This window comes from Camelus dromedarius, chromosome 20, assembly GCF_036321535.1.
Source record: "Camelus dromedarius isolate mCamDro1 chromosome 20, mCamDro1.pat, whole genome shotgun sequence".
In the NCBI taxonomy this organism is placed as follows: Eukaryota; Metazoa; Chordata; class Mammalia; order Artiodactyla; family Camelidae; genus Camelus; species Camelus dromedarius.
The window spans coordinates 27730190-27751000 of NC_087455.1; the positions used below are offsets into that span (position 1 = coordinate 27730190).

At 32.1% G+C, this 20811-nt stretch overlaps 2 protein-coding genes across 30 annotated transcripts in view; both read right to left on the minus strand.

The window, feature by feature from the left end:
- RIMS2 (regulating synaptic membrane exocytosis 2) overlaps nt 1–20811 on the minus strand; it is a 511671-nt gene that overhangs the window by 203099 nt on the left and 287761 nt on the right. For all 29 annotated transcript variants that reach the window (XM_064476913.1, XM_031439443.2, XM_031439470.2 and 26 more), the window contains 3 exons: nt 9671–9739; nt 7423–7579; nt 5611–5727 (listed from right to left, as the gene is read on the minus strand). In XM_064476913.1, coding sequence (XP_064332983.1) covers nt 5611–5727; nt 7423–7579; nt 9671–9739 — 343 coding nt within the window. The remainder of the gene's footprint in view (nt 1–5610; nt 5728–7422; nt 7580–9670; nt 9740–20811) is intronic.
- Nucleotides 15371–17901, minus strand: LOC105090561 (UPF0488 protein C8orf33 homolog). Its single transcript, XM_064476642.1, is given in 3 exon segments — nt 15371–17010; nt 17012–17468; nt 17822–17901. Coding segments are annotated over 3 exon segments (1017 nt in total). The 3' UTR covers nt 15371–16530.

The window sequence follows — 20811 nt, forward strand, 5'->3', positions numbered from 1 at the left end:
GTCAATGGACATTTAGGTTGCTTCCATGTCTTGACTATTATAAATAGTGCTGCTATGAACACTGGAGTGTATCTTTTAGAATTAGAGTTTCCTCTGGATATATGCCCAGGAAAGGGATTGCTGGATCATATGTTACTCTATTTTTAGTTTTTTAAGGAATCTCCATACTGTTTTCTATAATGGCTGCACAAAATTACTCTCCAATCAACATGCAGGAGGGTTCCCTTTTCTCCACACCCTCTCCAGCATTTATTGTTTGTGGACTTTTTAATGATGGCCATTCTGACTGGTGTGAGGTGATACCTCACTGTAGTTTTGATTTGCTTTTCTCTAATGGTTAGCAATAATAAGCATTTTTTTTCATGTACCTATTGGCCAATTTTATGTGTTCATTTGGAGTATTGTTTGTTTAGGTCTTCTGTCCATTTTTTGATTGGGTTGTTCATCTTTTTTGTTATTGAGTTGTATGAGCTGTTTATATATTCTGGAAATTAAGCCCTTGTCAGTTGCATCATTGGCAAATATTTTCTCCCAGTCCATAGGTTGTCCTTTCATTTTGTTTATGGTTTCCTTTGCTGTGCAAAAGCTTCTAAGTTTAAGTAGGTCCCATTTGTTTATTCTTGCTTTTATTTCTATTGCCTTTATAGACTGCCCTAGGAGAACACTGCTAAGATTATGTCAGAGAATGTTTTGCCTATGTTTTCTTCTAGGAAGTTTATAGTGTCTTATCTTATGTTTTCAGTCTTTTAAGACATTTTGAGTTTATTTTTGTGTATGGTGTGAGGGAAAGTTCTAACTTCATTGATTTACAAGTGGCTGTCCAACCTTCCCAAAGTCACTTCCTGAAGAGGCTATCTTTTCTCCGTTGTATATTTTTACCTCCTTTGTCAATTAACATTAATTGACCTTAGGTATGTGGTTTTATTTCGGGGCTCTCTATTCTGATCCATAGATCCCTATGTCTGGTTTTGTGGCCTTTTTTTCCTCCTCACTTTTGAGCTAATTATCTCATAACTCTCTGGTCCTCTGACTGACATTTATAACATAGGCTCCCCTGCTTCTCAGGTCTATGGACTCAGACTAAATTACACCACAATTTCATGGGTCTCAAGGTTGCAGACAGCAGATAGTAGAACTTTTTACCCTGCACAATCATGAGAGCCAATTTCTCACTATGTATGTATGTATGTATGTATGTATGTACCCATGTATTCTATTAGTTCTGTTTCTTTGGAGAACTGTGACTATATGCTTTTCTATAGACATATTATACCTCTTAACCTAATCTAGTCATAATCTCCCTTGAGACTGAGTGGAAAATAAAAGAATGCATCTATGTATATTACATAAAATTAAACATACTGCTTTGGTAAGCCTCCTAAAATCTACCTAAGATACAGAGATGTACGCAAAGTCCTTCGTCGCACACACTTGGTACAACTTAAAAACATTTTATTTACACTTCTCCATTAAACTGTGCTTACTTTTCTCCCCAAATTAATGGACTTTGAAATCTTAGCTATAAATACTGTCTTGAATAAATATAATGCATTAAAGAAATAACAGTTATAATAAAAACTGCATTTAATACAAATTAAAAAAAATTGAGCAGAGTAGTAATTCATTGTAAAAGAATAAAATAGAAAAACTAAAAGAATGATTAAATTTTGAAAAGACAAAAAATGAAGTTACAGATTGTCAAATTATGATAAAAATATCACTATTCAAAGAACTGAACAAGATTACTGATCAAATTTCTTGATACACTTTGATTCTTACTAAAAAATATAATCTTTGAAGACAAAAAAAATCATATTTATAATGAATCATCCTTCTGTTGTATTTAATTAGCCTGAATGTCCCCTTTTAGGAACTACCACATATACAAAAAGGACTGCAAAAGGAGGAGATGAAATATCTTATTCTTAAGTAACCTATAGTTTTGAAAGCTAAGTTTCCAACAATCTCAACTTAATACAAAACTTTCCACTCAGTGTCTTTAATATTGTTAATGTCTTACTCCTTTATAGATCCTAAAATATACTATGATTTAACTATGTTAAAATGTATTACTGAAATATGATAAATAAAAAGTCATATTATTTTTGTAAGGTAAATTCTCTTTTTTCACTTACTTTCTCTATATTTTCAAACTTTCAGAGATGTATTTCTCTCATAGTTGATAACTGAAAGAACCAAAAAAACTATAAATAGTTATGGGTATGTTTGTCACTTTCTGGTAGCTGGTTGCCTGATGAAGAGTAGAGAAATAGCCTAAGTGTGTGAGGTACTTCAGAAATCCATATAATAGGACATTTTTCTTTTTAGAATATAAATGCATTAACTGAATGCACAAAAAAGTTTATGGAATAATGTATCTTCTGCCAGTGTTAATTATATATTTTTATTATTATGCTAAAAATATACTCCATGTAATTAAATGCATCTAATATATTTTGGCCTCTTGGATAGACATAAAAATGTGGACTGCAGGATATCTCTGACATGTACAGAAATAGTACCTAGTACTCTATACTTATTCAAATAGTAAAGTAACTCATGTAAACAAATAAGCTCTTGAAGTGATTTCTAATACTAAAGCCATATAGTTTGCCCTGGGAAAATGATGTTCGTAATTGTAGTAGTTACCAAGATTTACCAGAGAAATTAGAGAAAACCAAAAAGTAGGGGCGATGGAGAGGAAGATGAAAGATGTCCATTACAACTAACCATTTTTGACTAATATCCCTATATCCAAGTTTCTCAATTACTTGTAATGAACCTACTTTATTTTCAAAACAGAATAGGATTTTGACTAATGATTATAAAGTGAGATATGCCAAGAAATAAAGATCCAATCAAATTTCTAAATATAATTCTTTTTACATCACCTATAAGAAAAGGATATGAATACTGAATTTCGTTCTTATGCCACTTAACTTTAACCAGGTACCATGAGTTAATGTCAAATGGCATCATCTCCTCCAGTATAACCAATGTAAAAAGCCATTATCTTCATTCACAACTTCCAATATGTCCCCAAGTCCCATATCCTTTGTACTGGGTACATGGATGTACATATGCATTCTGCCTCTGCATCTTTGCTCCTGTCCTCGCCTGAATAAATATGCCCATTTTCGAGGTCCAACTCACGTCCTACATTCTCTACAAACCTCTTAAAAACACTTGAATTACTGATTTCTCTTTTCTCTGCTTAATTGATAAGAACATTAAAATGTAAATTATTTGTAAACCAAAAGATCCTTTTAAAATGTTAAGAGTAAAGCACATTTTTTGAGTACATACATACCATGCAACTGGAAGTCCTGTGTCACCCAATCTACGCAATAACCCTATAAAATTGGTATAAATTTTCTAGTTTTATAGATAAGGAAATTGAGTACCAAAGAGGTTAGCACACACATACACACAGCTGGCAAGTGATAAAAAGACTAAATTCAAATCCAGTGCCATTTAATTTCAAATCCTATGGAAAGGTGTACCTTCCATGCAATACTATTATGATCCAGTGGGTCGATTCTTACTGACAAAAGTAACGCACTACCAAAAGTAACTAAATTTCACTTATGATCTCAAAGGAAATTATTTTAGGCTTTTAAATCAACAGTATTATTGACGGATTCTATAAAATGCTGTTCATGAGAATTCACTGTAAGAATTCTAGAGCATTCTTGCCTTCTAGCCAGTACGTAATAATTACAATGCCTTCACATGCATTCTATTATTGTACAGTTTTTAGAATATTCGGATAAAACAGAAACTAAGAACTCCTTGTTTAATGTGACCTAAAACAGTTCACAACTAAGAATAATTATAATCTGGTAATCTATAGCACTCTAATAATAAAGCCACACAGATCAATTTCCCCCAAAACTTCTGAATTACTTGAATATTTTTGCTAAACTAAAAGATTCATAAAGTTATAAATGAGAAAAATATAACATTTCAATTATGACTAATTCAAATATTAACTAATACCAAGGATTAGTCACCAAGGATTTAATAACAATTTTTTTCTTTAAAATATTGATAAAATAATGTGTTTGATATGTAGTGACCATTTTTGTGTGTAAGTATAATTTTAGAGGTTAATTTTATTATATTCTTCTCTGCAAGATTTAGACCATACTGTCCTCAGAAAAAATATAGTCCATTTGACAAAAGCCTGAAAGATTTAAAGTCATTTCAGACTTCTCTCCGTCATCATTTCCTTTATAAAACTTCAGTGAACAAGGAGTCAATAAATCACCATATAAATAATTTCCTGAAATTGTCAAACTCATTGAAGTTCTATTAGGTAACAAAAAAACTCATTCACTCACCCTAATATGACTCCTTCCAACGCCTAATAATACCAGTATAGTCACCTTTCTTTCACTACTGTACTTCATAAGCATCAATTTCTATAGGTAGCATACCTATAATTACTCCTAAAGATCACTATGAAAAAGTCAAATAAATTAAAAAGAAAAAAACATTAACTTTCATTCAACACTAATAAAGATGTTAATTTAGTAACTTCCTATTTCTTCTTAGATCTCAGACACAAAACCCAATACTTGTTTGACACGATTGAAGATATCCCGTCTTATCTTTTGGAAATGTGTATTTGAACACAATGAAATTATAAGCACAAATTGAGTATAAATAACTCTAGATTTAGACAAAACAATGAAATTTGTAAATACTGAGAACAAATTTTCCTAGCAGTTGATTTAAACCCCCCCGAAGGTTTTTACTAAAATTAGTTTAGGATACATACAAAGAGATTTCTGAGTTCCCTTGTTATTTTATAACAATATTCTCTGAATAGTAAATTAAGTTTTCTTTCCTAATCCTTATCTTAAACCCATTTGATAGTTTGGGGGAAATATCACAGCATTTTTCATTTTATATATAACCAAACCAATATAGAGGGTTAATCAATTTACTTAACTTAAAAAAATAGTAATTAATGCATGTATTGAAACATACCATATTACTTCTAAGTATGTCACATTTAATTGAACAAATTCAGAGCATTCTTCCAAATGCAGCAGTCAACAAGCCTAATTCTTTAAAATGCTTAAAAGGTTTACTGAAAGCCATGAGGAAAAACCTCTTCATGAATCAATTTTTGTGTCTGTTTCCTAACAAACCAGACTTGTCTCAACATTTTTATATGTAAGAAGTCACAATGATTTCCCTGATGAGTGTAAAAGACTTTAAGTCTATTGTCTCATGAAAGTATTTTTCTATATAATAATTGGTTATGATAAGGTAAAAATAATAAAACATCTTCTTTTCATTATGATTAGCATCATAACCTCATGTGCAAATTCACTAATTGGTTTGATTTAACAAAGTACCAAAATTGCAAGAGTAAACTAAACTTTTTTTCTTACTAAAGAAAAGGTTGTTTTTCTTTCTTTAATTTTTCTTAATGATGTGGCAGTCATAAGAATCAGTGTAGGCATTGTAAAGGAAGCATATTGTTTTAGAAACTGAGATAAGAAATACCCAAGTTCAGGATGAAAACATTTTATGGTAATGCCTTCTTCCTGAAGGCAGCAATTATAATAAGGTCTAACAGTATTTCATCATATTTACCTGTCTCTATCTGGAGAATAATGGTCGTCCATGACACGATGTCTATCCATTCGGCTGATTGTATTATAATGTCCCATAGTAGAGCGTGTCCCTCGAAGTCCCTGTTCCACATTCCGACTGAAATAGCACATTCCATTAAATATCTTAATAAACCATAATCATATACTACACTAAGAAATTAAGTGTATTAATAAAGATAGTAGGAAAAGACAAAAATCAGTGTAATGTCAAGTCCAAGTTTTTTGTTTTGTTTTAACCAATTGCACCTCTGGCTAAAGGTATAAATTTCAACAGAAGGCTGACAATGAAGTTAGGAGATTGTTGCTATAACAGAAGTACGACATAAAATTAAGCTAATATCAATGGAGATACAGATAGGATTATTAAACCTATTAAGGGATGATTCCCAGGTGTTAGTGATGGCAATGATACACGAAGTACAGAGGGAAGAACAGATTTGTGTGGAGAAAATGAATTCAGCATGTTGCTTATACACAATATATTGGAGGACCTTACTTTAGGGATACGGATTGCTATTTGTATTTTTTAAATCTAAACTGAAGTCTTTACAATTAATCAATGACTGTTTTTGTAAACTACCATCCTTGACTTGGATTGTCTACTTACATACTTCTTTTTCATGATACAATAAACCTTTTACACAAGCTCCTGTTATTATGGTCCTTCTATTAAGTACAGTTGAATCGAATCTGAAACCCATGCTGATTTTCTATTGGCATGTTCAAATATTCTCTCCTTGGTAAAAGTCAAGCATTCTTTTTTGTTTTCCCAGTGAGGAAGGGCTTAATTTATTAAAGCTACAAATTCAAAATCTTGTTCCTTCTTGCACTTTAAATTTCAGATTACAAATTTTATTAATCTACTGATAGGTCTGCCACATTTAAGCAATTACTTTTCAGAAGACTTTTTAATAATTTTTGTCCCATTTACAAAAAAACTTAGTTAATTCAACATCTGCAAACATTTTAAACTCTGTTTAAAAATGTAATACATTAGATTTTCTTTTTAATTACTTTAGTTGTCTAAATTAAGTAAACACTTTTAAAGTACTTAATATCCTTATAAAGTTAAATTTATAAATATAATAAATTTTGTTCTCTTAGATAGTCCAATACCACATATAAAATTAAGACTACAATTAAAAATTCTAAGTCTAAAAGTCTGAAACTAACTCAATTACTCATTTAAAGTAAGTGATACAAGGCTGTAATTCTAAGATTTCAAATTTCTTTAAACATTGCAAGTATATAAAATGTGAAATTATGCACATATTTCCTGCTAGGAAACATTATTTCCATGATTCTTACTCCATTAAGTGTTTCTGTACCTAACTGGATTGATCAGTTTTCCACTATGCTAAGACCTGGAGTTGCAGGTTTTCCAAGCAATTCTTCCCTCTGCCTGTGCATTCCCTTATAGTCTTTGCATGATTGTTCTTAATTTTAAGGCACTATTAAATGTTTATTTTTTTCCTTTTCCTTAAATTATCAATATGTATATCATTCATGAGTGTAATTAGTTGGGTTTAACTAGATCTGCTTAATATTTATTTATATGAAGCTGAAAGTTGGATCTTCTTTATAATTATGAATTTACAATAAAATGTCACCCAAAGTTACAAAGAAGCCCATATTTCATATTACTCTTATTATATAGGCTATTAAATAGTATGTTTTTCCTTATGCAATTTTTTTCTACAAAAACTTATTATCTGTAGAAATTTGTAATAATACTTTATGATAAATAGGCTTGTAACATCATCCTACAAATAAAATATGTATACAATCTTACCTTTGTGGGGGAGGGACACTGGGTGACCATGACCTAGTCCTTCCTATAACATCTACTCGGTGAGGAGACCCTGATGGTGAACAATGGTTTGATGACATTACTTGTTCTGGCACTGACAATGTCGAGCTTTGAAGATCTCGGCCATTGTGTCGATAATCTAAAGGTGGAAACAGTAAGATTATAGTTATCTACACAGTAAGATCTTTTGCATTTTGTACTTTACTGAAAAACATAAAATGCTGGTAAAGTTGAAAGGCTCTGAATATATGAAATGTAGAGCATAATGACTAAAGCATAATACTAAGATAAAGTAATATTTTATAAACACTTAAACTGGAAAGAAATGACAAATATTCAAATATTTAGATAGCTACTATGTCCAAGGCACTATGCTAGGTAGAGTAAAACTTTTTTATGCAGTTAGTAATCTTCAATAAAAGACTCAAGTTTATCCTAAAAACATTTTCATCTCTTCAGTGACTTAGAAGAGCTTCAAATGGTTCTCAACAATTATAAATAAAATGATTAACTTCACAAAAGTTTCTAATTTCTATAGTTGAGCAATATTAGACAGCACTCTGAATACCTCTTTAAGTAAATATATAAACTCTGAGAGGTTCCAAGGATTCGAAGTCATCACCGTATCTTTGAAAATATCAGAATCAGGATTACAGTATTGTAGCTTTTGACAAGTTATTTTTAAATGCATTATTAAAGTATATGATGAGAAAACTATGTCTCAAAAATTATACTGGATTCAAAATAGGAAAACATAGGATATTACACAGCAGTCTTTTCTCCTCAGTGGATTATTAAACGATTCATTATATATAAAAAGAATTTATAATAATGTTGACACAAGAAAAGATGATGTTTTATGATGGTAAAAAAAAAATGAACCCAGGGTAAACACATTTAATTGTGTCGGTTTTCTGAATACTATTCTGTAATAGCAAAAATTATTTCAGAAGGTATTATCCCGAATAACAAATGATTCCTGAAAAGTTTTTAAAGATACATTTCCTTTAACAGAGAAAAATAATAAAATGATCTTTTTCTTGTCATCTTAGAAATAGAAAATAGAAGAATTGATAATGCGCCCCAAGTCACATCAACGTAAAGAGCTTTAATGACATGAAGGAAAATAATTTGGATGAAGACAATCTGATGTGGCTAGATAGCCAATAAAGAGAAGAAGCTGAAAAGTCAATTAACAAAGGGCTAGAGTACAAGAAGGAAACATACTAACGATCTCCAAGCAAGAGGTCATGAGAAATATGACTTTATTGAGGTTTAATTCACAAAACATAAAACGTGAAAACTATTTTTTCAGTCTTAGTGAATTAATACATCATTCACCCTTAGTGCAAAAAATAAAGGCTAAAAGATAGTTACTGAGTTTTTAAAAAGTAATACACTAATAGCATGCAAATGGGCTCATACTCTAACAAAAATTGTCCAACAGAAATGATCAGTCAGTGATCCAAAAGCAGCATGTCTTATATTCAATAGGACATTTTGTTCAGGGCAAAATAAGCTATGCTTATGTCATTTGTTAGGCTAACCTCCAAGAAGAGATTCAAATATTTCTATAATATTTGGAATATAATATATATAAATATTTTTCCAGAATTTATTAAAAAGTAGCTACTTACCTAAAATATTAAATTATCAAATAAATTTCCAACCATAAATGAGGCAATATTTTAAACTATAATATCATAAGTTCAAAATGTAGCTGAACCCGATACTTAATATAACAACAATAAAAACAGTTCAAAAAATTCATTCAAATATTTGACATCTTTGAGTATGTAGTGATGTCAAAAAGACTGTATTTTTCCCCCACATTGTTAGTGAAGTATAAAGAAATTTCAGTTATATAATTTATAGTGAGATCCTTATTATGTAGTAATTTAAAAATAGAAAATTGGTGTTTACTTATCTGACATCTTTCAATAAGAACATTTAATCTAACAATTGGTACAGGTATTCCAGCAACTAGAATTATTCAATTTAAACTGCCAAAAGGCTGTTTTGGGGGGATAAAGAGGCAAGTTCTTTCTCTATCTATCTACCTATCTACCTACCTATCTATCTATCTATCTATCTATCTATCTATCTATCTATCTATCCATCCATCCATCTACCTATCTATCCATCTACCTATCTATCTACTTATTTATTGGTAATTAATGATGAGTTTCACTTCCTTCTTAATACTATAAAATAATTCTGAAATTCTTACCTGATACTACACCAATTCCATCATCACAGTCATAGTCAGAGACTTCACTATCACTTATTCTCTTTGACCCTATGATGCAAACAATAAACAATAGCAATAATTAAAATTGCTGATCAGTTACAGGGAAAAAAAACCCCTCAACAACCTGAAAAACAAATGAAAGGATTTTAAATGGAACACTTGAGAATAAAAAATAGAGAGAAGAAAACTCATTATGAACTCACAAACACTTGTTTCCACATATATTTCATTATGTGAGAATACTACTCTTGAAATGTATAAGACAAAGTTCCTAAACAGCTTAAAGCTTGAAATAATACTAAATAATATATGTAAGTGATTTGATGCTGATTGATAAAATCTATTGGACAAAAAGCTGCATCAAAAATAGCTAAGTCAGGTCAATGTTAGATGCTTTTTGATAAAGGCACTTGAATCTAGGTAAATTTCAAAATACAAACATTATATTCAAAGGCATTCATGTGTCTTTTTCTAATATGCGTGACCAATAAATTTAATATACCCAATTTCTTATTTTCCACACTCATGGAGAGGAAGCATAATTTGACATCTTAAACATTCTTCTTTTACTATTACTTTAGTGGTTTCTCTGTTGCTCTGAGAAAAAAATGAGAAATAAATCCTCCACAAAACTGACTAACACATCTCCATTATGAACTGCTATGTTTTCTAAGAAATAGTCTAAGACAGAGCAGTAATTATTATTATAATTCAAGAGCTGTGTATTTTGTTTACAAAACAAATCTAAAACAAAACTTTAAAATGTTAATCATGCTATGGCAAAAATAGCATTAAATTGAATTAAATAGAGCTTTGATGGCTAAAGCAGATTAAGTGTACACATTTAATTATGAAATATATCACGTACATACATAAACATGTTGCAGTTTGGTTTTTAATATATGGTTCCTCCCACATGTGCCTCAGGAATAGGCACACCTGACACAAAAGAATGATTAATGCATTTTTCTCTTCCTTAGTATCAGAGAATATTTAACAATAAATGAAGACAGTGTTGCTCTTTCAAAAGAGGACTTGTTTTTAATCTGTTTACTTATCCTACACATAATTCATTAAAGAGACTAAACTTTGTGAGAAAATAAATGCTTGCCTATACGATTTATAAAACACTGAAAGCCCATGTTGCCTAAGGTGTGTAAAATAGCAATAATTAAAACGTTCCAGAAATTCCCTCCATTGTTGCAACATCCTGTTAGAAATACACTATACATTCTCTTTTCCTTTTTTTTATCTGTTTTAATCCTTGCCCTCTTGGGAGAGGGAAAGTCTTTTTTTTTTTTGCCAGGAACTGCAGTTCTTGTTTTTCCCCTTTTCATGGTTAGGTAGAAGACACCTATCTTTTTTGATCACATGGTTCCACTGAATGAACTCACTACTATTTTCCTTACAAATTCATATGTCATAAAGCTTTAGACCCAATTTGAGGCTCTTATAGTCCCAACCAGTATGGAAACTACAATTATCTGACAACATCCCAACAGAACTGCCGCAAAAGTTTTATAAAATTAGGACATACATTCTAAATGACCTTGGGAGAAAGGAGGGATAACACAGATGAGGCTACAGATGAGAGATTTAAGAACTGCTACTCGGCTTGTAGTAATGTTTCACCTTGTAAATGCTCAAAGACAGAGCGATGATTAGTTTGATGGGCCACATACACTACAGAGCATAAAGACCACATGCTTTTTGTATTGGTCAAGGATCAGATGTGCCTCTGATGCAAGACAAGAACGACACCAGCAAAAGATGAAATTAATTTTATCAGCCTTTGTCAGTGGTCTTGTGCGGGGGTGGATAAGGTACATATGTGCTTTGTAAATGTTACTTCCTTCCATATCTTGATTACTTTCCTGATGGAAGTCTCCACCTATTCTGATATGAATCCTACAGATAGTAAATACCTTGCAGTTATGTTCTCTCTAGGTGGATTGTGTCATTTCAACATTCTGATGAATTCAACTACTTAAGTTTAATGTCACTGAATGTATCAATCTTCTCTTAAAATTAGTGTATTCAGCATCTTGTTTAAGAAATTTCTTGAGTTTACAAGCACAAAGATATACTCATATTTTCTTCTGAAAGTTTAAAAATTTTGGTTTGTGCGTTTACATCCTTGTGCATTGTAAATCGAGTTTGTGTACGGGATGAGATATGGATATAATTTCCTTTTTCCAAAAGGATAACACATCTCAGCATTGTTTATTTTATCATTCTACCTTTCCCCAATGATCTGCAATGTCACCTCTGTCATAGATAAATATATCCTATCTGCTGGGATTTGCTTGGTGTCCTTTTTTTCCCCTTGTACAGGCTGCCTATCTGTAAACCAATAAATCAGTCTTTGTTTATTATAATGTTATATACTGAAAAGCAAATCCTTCACCTAATTATTCATATCTTAGATCTTTCTTCTTTGCTTTGCCTTTTAAATTTTAGATTCAGGTTATAAAACTGTGTAAAAACATCCTATTGGGATTTGGTTTGAAATGCACTGAATCAATACATCAATTTGGGGAGAACTATCACATCGTTTTATTAGCCATGAACATGGCATTCTCTCCATTTACATTTTCTTTAAGATCTTTCTATGAAATTTTTAACTGTGGCCACTCAAATTTTCTACATTTGTTAGATTTATCATTTGTATCTTATCATTTCTATTGTTATTAGAAATATTGTTAAAATTATGTTTCCTAAACCTAGTTGCTCATAAAAAGAAATGCAGTTTTATTGTAAAATAATGTTAACAAACCACCTTATTAAAGTCTTTCTTTTCCTTTTACTTCTAATAATTTTATTATGGTTTAATTTGTATTTGCCTATGTAGACAATCTTTCTTCCCAATCCTAATGCCTTTTTTCTCTTTCTCTTGTCTTTCTATGCTGATAAGCATAATGCTGGAAAGGAGTCAAGAAATTTTACATTTGTTTTTAAATTATGATTTTGAATAGAAATTTTCTAATCTTTCCCTATTAAAAATATCTGATGAATTTACATTTTATCAGATTGAGAAAGGTCTCATAATTTCTGTGGTATTTCATTAAGGAGTTTTGCAGTTTTACTTACAATTGATTTTGACATGTTAAGAATTTGTGTAAGGTTACAAAAAAAAAAATCTGTTCTTTGACATTTTCAGTTTTAGAACTCATCTATGAAATTATCATAGTCTGGTGTTTCCCTTGTGGAAATATTTTACATTACTAATTCCCCTTTTCAGTAGCTGTAGAATGAGTTATTGATTCAAGGTCTAGTAAATTATATTTTTTATAGGAATTTGTTCACTTTAAGTTTCCAAAACATTGTTTGCTACAGTGTTGTAAATTTTAATTTATAATCTATTTTCTGATATACCGATTATGTCTCCATTTGAATACTAACTATACTTTCTTTTTATCCTATCAATAAATTTCACTACAGGTTTATTTTGTTATTCATCTAAAGGACTGACTTTTGGGCTCCATAATCCTATCAATTAGAAATTTGTTTCTTATTTTATTAATTTTGTTCTTGTTTTTAGGATTTCTTTCCTTCTACTTTTATTTCACTATTCTTTCCCTAAACTCAAACTGGATGAGTACATTGTAATTTTAAGCCTTTAAATATTTTATTAACATAAGCATCCCCTCTTTGAGGATTTCTTTGCAATACACAAATATTTGTAGGTAGCATATTCATTAAAGTTCAGTTCTTGGTATTTTATTCTTGGGTCTATAAGATATTTACCATACTTCATTAAATCTAAGCTACTACTGACTGAATAATCCCTGACAATTGCAGAGATAATAGATCTTGAAAATATGTTTATGAGAATATATGTCTATTTTTTAAATTTGTCAAATGTATGGTATAATTTATCTCTTTTTAAAAAATTGACACAGCAACACTAGTTGAAGAAAACAGCCTACATCACATCAATGTTTTTAAATTTGTCAAAAAATGAAATTATTAAATAGTACATTAATAATTCTTATGTTTTATGGATATGAGAGAAATATGAATTCACTAATTGTTATGTTCAGAATTCTTTATTTGACTCTGAGATTAAATTTATTAATTGTGTTATTTGGTTACTTTGTATCTTCCCTAAATTTTTGTTTGCTTGACCAATAAATGATCGACAGAAAATTATATTGGGGTCTCCTACAATAGTGGTAAATTTGTTGAATTTTCTCTCTAGTTTTACTTCAATGCTTATTGAAGTTATTTATTTATATATGCAAGTATAAAATTATTTCAACAGATGTAAAAAATCATTTGAGAAAGTTTAACTCACATTCATGATAAACTGTCTCAGCAAACTAGTAAGAAGCCTTCCTCAAACTGATAATAAGCATCTACAGAAAACCTACAGCTAACATAACTTAAGTATGAATTATAGAATACATTCCCCTTGGCAGAAAGAATAAGTCAACGATGTTCACTCCCACCCCTTCTATTCAACACTGAACTTGCATGACGATAAAATACAGCAAGGGAAATAAATGAAAGGCATACAGATTAGAAAGCAAGACATAACATGATTATGTAAATTAACAATCTCAAGGAAGCTATAAAAAAACTTATTAAGACTAACCAGTGAATTTAGCAAGATTCCAGGATACATAGTCAACATACAAAAAGGAACTGTAATTCTAGAGGATAACAATGAACAACTAAAATTATTCTCAAAACCACTGTCATTTACAAGAATATCCAAACACACAAAATACTTAGGAATACATTTAACAAAAAGTGTGCAAAACATGAATGTCCCAAACAACAAAACACCACTGTATTAGTTTCCTATGGCGGCTGTAACAAAGTACCACCAACACTGTGTAGCTTAAAACAACAGAAATGTATTGTCTCACAGTTCTGGAGGGTAGAAGTCCACCATCAGGGGGCCAGCAGTGCCATGCTCATTCTGACATCCCTAGGGAAGAATGCTTCCTTGTTTCTTCTGGCTTCTGGTGTTTGCCCGCAATCTTTGGCATTCTTTCACTTGTAGGTGCATCACTACATTCACATAGTCATCTTCTCCTTGAATGTCTTCAGACTGTCTTCCCTCTGTGAATGTCTATCTCTGTGTCCAAATTTCCCCTTTTAATAAGGTCACCAGCCATATTGGATTAGGCCCTATCCTTATGGCCTCAAAAATGAAAACTTGAATACCTCTGTAATGACTCTACTTCCATATAAAGTCACATACTGATTAATATTTCAACATATATTTTTTGGGGGGGGACGCAATTCAACTCATAAAAACTGCTGAAAATTAGAGAAATTTTAAATAAATGGAGAAAATGTTTCTGCAAAGTTGGAAGCCAGAAAATATTATAACATTCTCAGGATGCTAAGAAAATATAAAAGTCACTCTAGAATTTTATAGCTAAGCTATCCATCAGAAATGAAGAAATAAAAATATACTCAGAAAAATCAAAGCCCGTTTCCAGTTCTTCACTGAAAGAACTTCTTAAAAAAGTACTTCAAAATAGAGAAATTTATCCCAGAACAAAGGGATGAAAAAAAAAAAATAGAGCAAAGAGAGTTGTAAAAATTGAGATAAATCTAAACAAACAATGAATGAACAAAATGACAATAAATATAATAATTACTAACTTGGAAGCAGAGGCAAAATTCTGGCAGTAATATGTTAAGTGGTAGAGGAGAGGTTGTAAATCAGATTTTTAAACTTATTTATGGTTTGGGGAAAAAGGTAGAGATGTTAATATTACTTTGTTAAGGGTGCAAGTTATAATTTCAATAGTAACTACTAAAAGAATAGAGATAAAAATAAAAAGCGGAGTGCACAGAATATGTTAGAAAAAATAATTTATCTACATGCATTTGTTTGTGTATGTATAGAATATCTCTGCAAAAATATAGAAACTACTATCAGTGGTTCATTCGAGGAAGGAGAACTAGATGTTTGAAAACTGTGGTGGGGGGTAAAAGATTTTTTTTAACTATATACACCTTAAATTTATACCATGTAAATATATTACTTAATTTAAAATTAGTAGCAAAACTTTTACACATTTCATCTGTAAATAAAAAGCATTCATATTCTCTGTTTGCTGGGAGTACGTTCTTTTTTTTTTTTTAGGCTGTGCATTTATTTCATTCGACAGTTGCTAACGTACACAACTTTAATTTTGTTTAACAGTATCTCCCAAAATAAACTTTATTGCCTCCCCAAGAAAAAGTATTCTAAACAAAGATAAAATGCAGGGCATGGTCAGGAAAACATATGTGACTGGAAAATCCTTTGTTAAGACAGCAGAAATATCAACGTGGTGCCTCAGAGGACATCACACAATGCAGTCAGACAAAAATCTCATTAAAAAGACCCACTCATATCAAATAAAGCGTTCTAAGTAGCTAGCTGAATATTCTTAAAGACTATAGACTGTCAACTTTCAATTTGCAAACACAAGCAATTCTGAATTTTTTCACACAACAGAATTCTGAATTTTTCATACAACAGAAGACACAAGATACATCAAAATGTTGAAATATCAGACTCTGTTGCCCCGAGTTCATACCCCTGCCCCTCCCTTGAGTGGAACCCAGTTACTCTTATCTAAGTTTCAGGAGGAAGCTGCATAGAGAAAAGCACAAAAACTGATTAGAACAGACTAGGGTCCAAGACTGCAGAATATATGTCTTCCAGCCCACCTTGAGCCTTAGTACACGTTCATTGTAATGTATTAGCATGCTAAACGACACACCCAACAGAATCATGCCAGGTTGACAATTCCCATGACAACAACCCAAAACTCCCATACAAGGACTGAAAAGGAGTTGCATCAGTGCCAGGTCCAACCACATCCCTGTTAAGACAAGAATATTCCTCCCACTCTTTCCAATTTCCACCCACCACATCCTGGCCAGACCCCTTCACCCCCTGACTCTGCCCCTTTACTTCGACCCTCCAGTATAGTTGGAGTCTCCAAGTGAATTGGGTCAACACAAGATTCAGTGACCAGCCAGGGACAGACCAATCCCACATCTGTCTGACAAAGCATCCCTGGAAAAGCTCTGCACTCAAGACAAACCCCTCTACCACCTGCGAAGGGGGACTGTCCTGGATGGGGAAGAGGCCAAAAGAAGTTGAACCTGAACTCTTCATGAGGAGTGTCTAGGATATCCTTGGCTCCCCTTGCTAGATGGGGCCTGCAGACCTTTCGGCTCTTCCTTCTGGTGGCCTCACCTACAGGCTGCACCTGGGCCGAGTGGTCTGCGGTCCTGAGAGCCCGCAGGGCCTCGCGCCACTCAGCTTCCATCTGAGCCCTGTAGTCTCCAAACAAGGAGCGCCATCAGCTGCCTCTTCCAGGGCAGGGGGGTTCTTTGGCTGCTCAGGGTTCGGATTGCCCCGAGAGCTTGCTCTTTCTGCTTAGGGTTGGGTCTCTGCGTCTTCAGCCCCAACTCCAGCTGCTCCACGCACCAGGCCAGTTCCCGGGCCAGCTGCTCTGCCTGGGCCTCAACGCTTAGCGGGGCTTCCTCTGCAGCGGGCTTCTCTGAGGCCTTCCCGCCTACATTCGCCACAGAGGCCCCATTCCGGTTTTTCTTCTTCTTATGTTTCTTGGCCCTGGAGGCGGCGTCACTGCACGTAGGCTGCCCTAAGCGGAGACAGACTGGATGGAACCTTACAGTTGAAGGACTCGGGACCCGGGGTCTGCAGGGTGCGCGGGCAGTACTTGGCCCTGGAGCTTCCAGTCCCCTGGGAATATGTTCTGTTAATTCAAATTGGTCAACTGTGTAGTTCAAATTTCTGGGAGATTATTACTGTGACTGTGGCTTTAAAATTTCTCTTTTCAATCGTTTTTGGTTTTACAAATAGGTATGATATAACCAAGTCTAGGATTTTCGATGCACCTCTGGCTCTTGCTGGTTCTCCTCCTGCAGCTTCTTCCAGGCCTTCACCAAGCACACTGGCAGATGCATGCAAAGGACACCAGCTTCGTCTGCAGATCACCCACAGAATCAGGGTTAGAGGGAGTAAGAGACGGACACAAGTTCTAGTTTGTCCTCATGGGCTCTAGTTTTCCTTGATTTTCCTAGTTTTCATGCATTTTTTTCCTTCCCAAGCTGACCCATGACAGACAGTGACTTCAGGACCAATACTGGATGAACAGTCTTCCAGACTTTTCACTAGCTCCCCTCTGTTGCCTCTGGCAAGTGACTTCCTCAGATTCTTCAATCATACTCTTACAAAATTTCTTACAAAGAAATCCTAGCTTATCCCGTAATTTTGTCAAGTTTAATCTTTATAATAAATCTCTTATCCCACCTCTAATAGTGCTTCAGCTTCCTGACTGAACCTTAACTTGCATAGTATTTAAATTCTTAATCTATCGAGAGTTAGTTTTCTTGTAGATGTTGCAAGACTGGATTTAATTTAATCTATTTTCTTTTATGGATAATAGTTTTTTTTTTTCCAGCTCTCTAATTAAATTGCCTATTTTCCACTCTTCGTCTGACATGTTATTTTGAATCCTTATCTAAGACAGTCTCATAAGAGACTCTACTTTTGGGCTCTCTACCTATTCTACTGATTGATGTATTTTCATACCAGTTGCATACAGTGTCAAATATATTAAATGCTGATATCTAATAAAAGAATTCCCTCCTCCTTACTCTTATAAGAAGCTTTCTAGCTCTTCTTGGCCCTTTAGTTCTTTATACAGTTAGAATCTGCCCATCAGTTTCCATAAAGATACCTGATACAACTGGAACTGAATTGAATCTAAAAGACAAATAGGGGAAATTGACAATAATGTTGAGTCTTCCAATCAATGGTTATGGCATATATACATTTATTTAGGTGTTTTTAATGTTTCTCTAAAAAAGTTGTAAACTTTTTCATATGGTTATTTCACACAACTTTTGTTGTATTTATTCCTAGGTATTTTATATTCTTTGTTACTATTGTAAATTACATCTTTTAAAAGTCATTCTGTTTGATACTAGTATACAGAAACGTAATTGATGTATATATTAATCTTATGTACTGTTTTCTTGATAAAACATAATTTGTCTATAGATTCTTTCCGAAGTTTGAGGTAAACAATCATATCATTTGCAAATAATAATTTTATTTCTTTCTTTAAATCCTTAATGTTTTTAAATTCTTACCTTATTGCACTAAGACCTCCACTACATTCTCTTGTGTGGGTTTTTAAAAAAATAATTCTATCATTGGCCATTTAAGGTGAGAGCTCTTGTAGATATTTAATAGATATTCTATCAAGTTGCAGAAGTTCTTTTCTAATTCATAATTTCCTAATAGATATGATTATGAATTTATGCTGAATTCTTTCAAATGTTTTTTATTCATTATTGAAAATAAGCAAGTTTTTTTTCTTTAATCTATAAATGTGTTTGATCACATTAATAGATTTTATAAAACTTTTGGAATTGATTTGCTGTTTGTATAACCTTTTTGGTCATCTATATTTAGGAGTGAAATGGACCTATAAATCTTTCTTGGAATGGCTTTGTAGACTTAAGGTACAAAAGTTATGTTCATCTTGTAAATGAGTTCAGAAATACTCTTACTTTATGTATATTATATGCTAGAGTTTTATTAGATTAAGATAACCTGTTAAAATTTAGTATACATAACTTGTTAAAAATCTGTTTTCCTTGTAAAGTAAAAAGAGCTTTACCTTAACTTTCAACGTATTAATAACATTTGTGGTTATAGGAATGTTCAAATTTTTGTTTCTCACTAAGTCAGTTTTAATAAATATTCTTTATCTAAGAATGTCCATATTATGTCATATTTTCAAAGTTATTGGCATATGCTTATAGATGGAGTTTTATTAACCTAATTGAACTTATTATAATACCAACTTTATCTGAAGCTATCTCTTTTTTTACACTATTTGTGCCAAATCTGTTCTTGATATCAGTTTTCAGAATATTATCTATGCAGTTTTTTTCTTTTGTTAGTTTTCTATTTCATTCATGACCTTGATTTCTTAGAACTGTATATAAATGGACTTATACAGTACGTATTCCTTTTGTCTGTTGTCTTTCACTCAGTATAATTATTCTGAGATTCATCTATGTTATAATGGATATCAATAGTCCATTCTTTTCTCTTCATGAGTAATATCTCACTTAATTTCTATACTACAGTTTGTTTTTCCATTTTCCAGTTGAGTGGCATTTGGGTTGTTTGGCTATTACAAATGAAACTACAAAAAACATTCATGTAAAAGTTGTACAGATATATGCTTTCACTTTGGTAAATACCTAGAAGTGGAATGGCTGTGTTATATGGAAGATGTATGTTTAACTTTTTTAGAAACTGCCAAAGTATTTTCCAAAGAGGCTGTAACATTTTACATTTCCACAAACAATGTCTGAGAGTTTTAGTCACTTCTGATCATCCTCAACACGTAATATAGACAGTCTTTTTCATTTTAGCCACTCTAGTTAACTTTTGTGGATGGTGTGAAATAAGTTCTAAAATAATCTTTTAGCATGTGGATATTCAATTGTCCCTGCACTATCGGTTAAAATGATGATTCTTCCCTCACCGGAGTGCCTTGGCACCTTTGTTGAAAATCAACTTACCATAAATGTAAGGGTTTATTTTTGAATTTTAAATTAGGTTCCATTTATTTGTAGGTTTATCATTATGCCATCACGACAATATCGTGCTGACTGTAGCTTTTTGGTTTTGAAATTAGGAGGTATAAGACTTCCAAATATTTTTTTTGGCTGTTCTGAATCCTATGCATTTCCATATGAATTTCAAGATCAGCTTATTAATTTCACCAAAAAATCCTGCTTTGATTTTAATATGGACTGTATTGACTCTGTAGACCAATTTGTCAGAGAACTGCCATCTTAATAATTTTGAGTCTTCCAATCCATGATTGTGGAATATCTCTCAACTTATATAAACTGTCCATTAATTTTGTTCAGCAATTTTTTATGATTTCTTTAGTATGCAAGTTTGCACTTATTTTTGAAATTTATTCACGAGTATTTAAAATGTTTTTATTCTTTTACAACTGATAATATTTTAAATTTCCTTTTCAAAATGTTAGTGGCTAGCATATAAAAGACAATTGACTTTGTATATTGTTCTTGTATCTTGG